Genomic DNA, 7,881 nt, shown 5'->3' with positions numbered 1-7,881 from the left:
TTTTTGAGATTTTGCTCAGAAAATTGACAGATGGAAACACCTGGCCAGTTCATAGCTAAGTTTGGTCTGGGAGGGGGAAGCCTTTAAGGGCTCAGAGTCTGAATTATTCCTGGTCCATGATAAGGGAAAACCACTTAGATTGGGGGCGGGGTAGAGGCTGACCCCACACAAGGATGATTGTTGGAGAAAATGCTGCAACAAGCATATTTCAGGCAACAGCACACTGCTAATTGTTTGCTTTGTGTGGTGTGTCTGCTGCCTGTGTGATCCAGTTTTCCTTGTCTCAGGCACCTATTCATTGTATTTATCTCTACCACATCCCTAGTGACTAGCTGGACATGGAGAGTCTTTTTAAATTAGGACAGTTGTTTCAGCAGAGTTGCTCGTATTTGTTTTTGGGTTTGGGGAGACAGAGCCCATTGGTTAATAAAATAAAAGTGTCCCTCTGCCCAGTCAGGATCTCAAAGCAGGTGCATTGGTGTAATGACCACCACCTGCGGACATAGCCTTCCTTGGTCAGGGGAATGGGAGGAGGAGCCTGGGAACCATATTCAGTTTACTCCTTTTTCCTGGGGCCTTTTTGTGGGAAGAGGGACGCTCATTCTGATAGCCAGGGTCAGACCAATTTCCTTTGTGCTTCTGCTGTGTTGTGATCTATCCAGGCCAAGAGGAACCATGACCTTGTGGCTCCTTTTGTTTTGATTCTTAAAAAGGGCCCAGCACCGCTCTGGAGAGCACGTGCTCCGAGAACAAAAGCAACACTTAACTGCAGTCTGTGTAGTTAGAACTGCTATTGCTCTTCCTTCCCCATCATCAGGCCAAAGACTAGGCAGAACAGATGGAGTCTGCATTTAAGCCGAGTGACTGTTAGACCAAAGGAGATCAAATTCCAGAGCCTCATGCTTTCTCCCCACAGGTTTCTGGTCACCAGCTCCGGTATCCTAGGATGGTAGCAAGAACGCACACAGTGAGGAAAGGGCCACGCCCGTGATCTGAGTTAGGACTGAGTGGGTTAAGGATTATGATAATGTCACAATACAGGTGACACGCGAGTGTCGAGGTAGGGCGCCCGGTGCAGGGAGCCTTTCAGGGGCGTACAGTGGCATTGTCCTGTCACAAGGGCTTGGGCATCTTAGGTGGCGGCACGGAGTGGGAAACAGGTGGGGTACTGCGCTGTCCGAGTATTGCCCTTTTGGCGATGCGAGTCGAGTGGCTCACCCGAGGCGGAGTCCAGGCTGCCACCCTCTGAGAGGTAGTAGGAAGGGACCCCGCCCCTCCCTGCCCCGCCCTTTTTCTAGGGATGCGAGAGCTGTTCAGATCCAGGCCAGGGGCTACGGCAACACCCTCTTCCACGGCCAGACAACCGCCCCGGCTCCGGGATCACACCTGGGGAGGCCCCCAAATGCCCCCACCCCTTGCATTGTCCTTCCCCGCTAGCCTGGACTACACTTCCCGAGGTGCTCCGGGGGTCCACAGGGGCGGGGCCCACTTGGGCTGTGGGGGGAGGGGCCGGCACGTGCCGCCGCTCTCAGCCAATGCAGAGCCCTGTAGGGAGGTCACGTGCGGCTGTTTGGCGCTTTTGTGCGCGCTCGGGTCTGTTGGTGCTCAGAGTGTGGCCAGGAGGCTCGGATCGAGCAGGTGGGTGCGGACCTCTACGAGGAGGCGGTGGGCAGCGAGCGGGACGCGGCCGGCAGGAGGGGCCGGGCCTAGGCAGCGGCCCCCTACTGGAGGGCGGCGGGCGGGGCGTCGGACCACAGAGGGGCTGGAGGGCGGGGGTCGCTCTGCTTTGTGTGTGGCTCAGGCGGAGCCTGGGCTTTGTCCCCGCTCCCTGGGGGCGCGGCTGTTGTGGGGAGGGGGCGCGGCCAACTGGGCGAGCCCAGGGCGTTAGCCCCGGGGTGCCGTCGAGTATAGACAATAGGGGGCGTGGGCCCTCGTTTTCCACTCTCCCTCCCCCTGAAGGCGCGGCCCCGCTGGGGTCCCCATTGTCTGATGGGGCGGGGTAGCGCCCCCAGGGCACAGGGATTTTAGGGCCAGCTTGCGCTCGGCCCGGGCTGCGCCCCTTCCCCGCGATCACCCGCGCCCAGTGACTGGGGCCGCGCCTGAGAGGCTAACACTTCACGAGGGCTCTCCTGCCCTTGTGTCTGGGGGCATGGACAACTGCGTGGCGATAGGTTGGCTGTGAGCGAAGGGAATAGGTGGCGAGCCGATGGGGGCGCTACCCCACGGCTTGTTCCCGAGCTGCAGTGGGGGTGGGGGCGGCCTCGAGGTGCTTTTGGCGGGAGTTGGGGGGCGTCCGCGCGGAGTGAGCCCAGCAAAGGCGGAGTTACCCGGGTAGGACCGTTAGCCCCGCCCATCCCTCCCCTTCCCACGCGCGCGGGCTCCGGGGTGTTGTGAGTTCGCGGAGATTCGAAAAGGCGCGGGGAGGAAAGGGGCGGGGTCAGGGTCCGGAGTGCAGGGCGTGCTCTGATTGGCCAAGGGCGGCCTGCCACTTTTTCTGGCCTTGACCAGGGCCACGCTCACCCTGGGCTCGGCGCTGCGTCTGATGGTTTGCCTGGGCTAGATTCTAATTTACAGCTGTTGGGAATCTGTAATCCTACATTTTTGGTACTAGCCTGGGTTCCACAAGAATCAGGACCTCAAAAAAATCAAGATAGGATGTAGGATTTTTCATGACATAAGGCAGCAAATATAACCTAAAACCTAGAGGTTCGTAAACTAATTAATTTTGCACGTTGTTAGACTAGGAGCTTTAGCCCTAGGACAATATAAGTTCAACATTATTGGTTAATATTAGCTTGGATGTTTTATTTTCTACCATGGCAGACGCAGACAAAGCAAGGGTGGGTATTTCATTTGCACAATGAGTTGTAGGCAGTATTAAGATGGCTCCGGTCTACTGTTGAGTTGAATCTGGAATATCTGCTGTTTAGAGGGGGAAATTTAGAGTTTATTGGGGGCGGGGGGAATCTGTCACTTAACCTTGTCTAATTTTTAAAATCCAAGAGTTGTTATTTTGAAAGGCAAGCTCAGTTAATTTTTTGCAACCAATGTTCTATTCCCTTTAAATTTCCCAATGTTTAGTATTTTATAGATTTTTATAGTTTTTAGTTAATGATGTCTTATTTAATTCCACCGTAGTGATTTTTCTGACATTGATTTATGTGGATGTGATTTGAGGCCCCTTTGGATTGATGACATAGAAATGCAAGAAATTGATGCATGCTTTTGAAAATTATTTTCAGGGTTTTCTTTGCCAGTGGATTGTGTAGAATACACAGCCAGTCTCTTGTCTTCTGTTCACCATGGCTTCTTCTGGTAGGTAAACTTATGGTAGGAAAAGCTAAAATTGTGATGGGCTTATGATTGTAGAATAGGAGATGGCTCAGCTCTCAAGACATTAATTTGGCATTTAGGTTTTGGTCCTATCAAAAAATCTTATTTTATAAATCGGAGACTAACTAAAGAAAAAAATGGTTATCACTTGACCATACTGAGAGCTCATAATTGTTTCATTGTTAGACGATTTGACTTGAACTGAAGGAAAATTGTGGAGTTTTACACAAGTTTTTCTTTTGTTCATGAAAGAAACTGTCAAAACTGATTTCAGAATGGTATTTATTAACTCCAAAATGTTGAACTTCGTTTTTCTGTGAGGTGGTATTTACATAATAATTTCTTGCTTGCAAACACAGCCTCATCATTCCTAATTCTATTATTCATTCAATTGATTTGGTGTTTAGAAAATCATAGAACAGTTTATTAGAATAGGAAAACCCCATTTTTCTGAGTATGTTATAAATATGATCAAATCCAGATATCCAGGTGAAAGAGCTGGAGAAGCGTGCCTCAGGCCAGGCTTTTGAGCTGATTCTCAGCCCTCGTTCAAAAGAATCCGTCCCAGAATTCCCCCTTTCCCCTCCAAAGAAGAAGGATCTTTCCCTGGAGGAAATTCAGAAGAAATTAGAAGCTGCAGAAGAAAGACGCAAGGTAAACATCACAGTTCACAGGAAATAGGATATTTATTAATATAATGTGGCAAATCAGTTTTATTTCTGTAACAGAATCAAAACAATTATAGCTAGGCGGTGGTTATAACTACATGAAAAGTACATATGCCAGTGACTGGGAGAAAATACTATCATTTAATGAGCTCCTATTATGTACCAACTTTATATTTTTGTCCTTTAATACAATGACCCTAATTGGTGGGTATTGTCCGACATACTGAGACTAGAAAATGGTCTTGGGAATGTTAAATCATTTTCCTAAGTCATATAGCTAGTGAGTGAATCCTGGAGGCAGAATTCAAGCCCAGGTCTATCTGAAACCAAACTTCATGATTCTCATAATTTCTTTTTGAAAAATAGGTTGTTGATGGGTGATTGATTGATTGATTGATTTGTCTCTTTATATTTGGGGAGTTTCTTTTGATTTGTATGTATGCCTGTGGTAGCATTTTTGGGTTTTTTTGAGAACTGTACAATAAAAACATTTTAAATTGTTAGTAATGTGATTGTGTTGCTCAGCTGGCATACTGATGTTATGGCAGCTTTTATAAAAGCAATTCTATTATAAAGTAGCCATCTTTAAAAAGAACTAATCAGAAAAATCAAATATTAATGTGCTTGTTATAGAAAAATTGGGAACAACAAAAGTTCATAAAGAAGAAATTAAGAATATTCATTATCCTGCATCCTAAAAATAATCATTAACATTTTGATGTATTTCCTTCCATTCAACATTATTCTATACATTATGAACTTTATGTAAATTCTCCTTTCATCTCCTTTTCCAACAACCCTGATTGGGGTGAATGGGTTTAATTTTAAAATCAGGGAAACTAAAGCACAAAAAGGTGAAGTAGCAACCTGCCCCCAACCAACACAATTAGTGCAATGTGAAATCTAGCACATTTAACCACACACATACACATAGAAGCCCCCTTTTAAGCTTCTGTAGCATGTGCTATGCACCTTTCAGTGCCACTGTTGTATGTATGTTCGTTGATCCACTATCAACATTGCGAAGCATTTCCCGAGAAGATTGGCAGCATTGCAGTGGTGCATTGTCTCCTACCTACCCTTCTGTGTAGTTTGCATTCATGGGAGAGTTGTAGCTGAAGACTGAACAGAGTTTTTAAGAATAAAGTCTGGGCCTGAAGCCATTAGCCAGTGCTTTACATAGTAACTGGCTAAGTATAGTGAAACTCTTATCATGACTGAGATTTTGCAGGAGAAAATTAAGAGAACCAGTTGCAGATGTTCTGTAGTTTTCCTGCAAGTAAATACTTCCAGAAACATCAGAATCTGTTTGGTAACAAGCTATCATGGAGTGTTGAAGGAGGCACACCATGGTAATAGAGCTCCAGTGGCCTGGAAGTTAATGCAGCTTCCACAGAGAAGCTAGTAAGCTTTTCTTTGAAACAAATCCTTCTGGCTTAAATAGTAATCTGAAGTCTGTAATTTTCTATTCATGTATTTTATCAGTATGGTTCCTTTTTTTAATAAGGAGCTAATTTCGTTGGATAGGCTTTGAATAACTGAAATTCTTTATAATAAAGTTCCATTCCTAAGTGCGTATCACTCAAGGCACCTTGATACCATTAAGCAGTAAATCTTATAAGGATTTTCTTAAGGGATGATAATTAGGTAAGAATCTCTGAACAAACGTGGGCAGTTTTCCAAAGTAAATACAAACACCTAGAAAAAGAGTATGATTTTCACAGTATTTAGATACAGGTAATTCAGGTCCTGACTCCAGTATTATTTAAAGAGATCTAATATCCTGCGTCTTTTCAATCCTTCCAATTAATAATTTCTTTTGTGACTTTAAAGTAGTGCTGAATACATTGCAGAGAGCCTAGCCTGGTAACCTTTTTTTCAGTCCCATGAAGCTGAGGTCTTGAAACAGCTTGCTGAGAAACAAGAGCACGAGAAAGAAGTGCTTCAGAAAGCTATCGAAGAGAACAACAATTTCAGTAAAATGGCAGAGGAGAAACTGACCCACAAAATGGAAGCCAACAAAGAGAATCGGGAGGCACAAATGGCTGCCAAACTGGAGCGTTTGCGAGAGAAGGTTGGTGTCTCGGCCTTGCTCTGAGAAGGGTTAAGCATGCCCAGTTTCATGCACCAATGAAGTGCCTTCAGCTAATTGCTTTGATCAAAGGTGTTTGGTGTCTTCGTCATCAGTCTTGGGGCTTAACATGTTAAATGAAAGGTGTCTTATTTGGAATACTCAATAATTTCCAGCATAATTGCATTTTACTTGGAAGAGCAATTGAAGGCTCAGTTAGATTCCTTGTGTGACCCAGGAAGTTCAAAGATTATGTCTTAGAGCTCTTAATATGCGATTCCCATAATAACTAATTATACAGTAGTCCTCCCATATCTGTGCGGGATGTGTTCCAAGACCCCCAGTGGATGTCTGAAACCACAGTGTATAAGTGTATACTTATACACTGGTTTTTCCTATACATCCATACCTATGATAAAGTTTACAGCTTCTCTTTGGTATATGGATTGCCAGCATCACTACTCATGTACTTTGGGAACATTGTTAAGTAAGATAAGGATGACTTCAACACAAGCACTCTGATACCGAGACAGTTGATCTGATAACTGAGACAGCTACTGAGTGAGTGACAGGCAGGTACTGCAGCCTGGATACCAGGATGACTTATGTCCCAGGCGGAACAGCGTGAGATTTTATCACGCTACTCAGATCGGCACGCAATTTAAAACTTAGGAAATGTTTATTTCTGGATTTTCCATTTAATATTTTTAGACCACAGTTAACTGAAACCATGGGAAGCAAAACCATGGGTAAGGGGAGGCTATTGTATATGTAATGTTATTACATATATAGTGTACTGATGCTGTGTTGGGCCTCTTTTGGGGGTGTGACTTAGCAGCTGCTTTATTTGATAAATACTATCTCTTTGCAGGATAAGCACATTGAAGAAGTGCGGAAGAACAAAGAATCCAAAGATCCTGCTGATGAGACTGAAGCTGACTAATTTGTTCTGAGAACTGACTTTCTCCCCGTCCCCTTCCTAAATATCCAAAGACTGTACTGGCCAGTGTCATTTTATTTTTACCCTCCTGACAAATATTCTAGAAGCTGATGTAGGATTATAGGTAGATCCAGACTGTATGATGTTTTAGGGGTTTAAGAGGAGAAACTAAAAGTGTTTTACTCTTTTTCTAAAGTGTTGAAGTCTTTCTAATGTAGCTATTTTTTCTTGTTGCATCTTTTCTACTTCAGTACACTTGGTGTACTGGGTCAATGGCTAGTACTGTATTGGCTCTGTGAAAACATGTTTGTGAAAAGAGTATGTAGTGGCTTCTTTCAAATTGTTAGATGCTGAATATCTGTTCACTTTTAAATCCCAATTCTGTCCCAATCTTACCAGATGCTACTGTACTTGAATGGTTAATAAAACTGCACAGTGCTGTTGGTGCCAGTAACTTTTTTCTATCCAGGTAATACATTGTCCAGTGACAGAGACCCTCCTAGCTGATACTTGTTCCAGGTGGGGCCTTTGGACTGGCCAAAATACCCAGCATGCACAGTGCTGCAAGTTCTCTGCCCCCGGAGCTTCTCACCCCAGAGTTGTTTGTATTGTCTGCTTCCACAATCATCACTTTGTTGTCATGCCTCAGCCCAGATCAGCTGTTATGATATCTTTCAGATGTTTATTTGCAAACAAGCATTTTTTTGTTCCTGTGTCCCTGTTAAGACAGATTCAAGACACAAAATGGTGTTTCTAGAGAACAGTTTAGAGAAAATCTGAAAATCCTAGTTAGAGATATTTGACAGTTTGTTAGTTTTATGTTATATCTGGGGGTGGGATATGTCATAGTACTTTCCTGCCATAACAGC

The 7,881-nt window shown here is 44.6% G+C and overlaps 1 protein-coding gene across 3 annotated transcripts in view; it reads left to right on the top strand.

The window, feature by feature from the left end:
- Window positions 1-7,462, top strand: part of STMN1 (stathmin 1) — a 23,659-nt gene extending 16,197 nt beyond the window's left edge. The window contains exons 1-5 of one of the 3 annotated variants that reach the window (XM_019650280.1): window positions 1,551-1,638; window positions 3,243-3,315; window positions 3,815-3,987; window positions 5,884-6,075; window positions 6,944-7,462. In XM_019650280.1, the coding sequence (XP_019505825.1) occupies window positions 3,303-3,315; window positions 3,815-3,987; window positions 5,884-6,075; window positions 6,944-7,015 (450 nt within the window). In that variant the 5' untranslated portion in view covers window positions 1,551-1,638; window positions 3,243-3,302 and the 3' untranslated portion in view covers window positions 7,016-7,462. Of the gene's footprint in view, window positions 1-1,550; window positions 1,639-2,525; window positions 2,707-3,242; window positions 3,316-3,814; window positions 3,988-5,883; window positions 6,076-6,943 lie in introns of those variants that run through there. The other 2 variants (XM_019650281.1, XM_019650282.1) reach the window with 2 other exon arrangements.
- Window positions 7,463-7,881: the final 419 nt, after the last annotated feature.

The sequence above is a fragment of the Hipposideros armiger genome, unplaced genomic scaffold (assembly GCF_001890085.2).
Source record: "Hipposideros armiger isolate ML-2016 unplaced genomic scaffold, ASM189008v1 scaffold_138, whole genome shotgun sequence".
NCBI lineage: Eukaryota > Metazoa > Chordata > Mammalia > Chiroptera > Hipposideridae > Hipposideros > Hipposideros armiger.
Note: the sequence above shows the minus strand (reverse complement) of the source record. Positions and strands in the feature narration are given on the sequence as shown.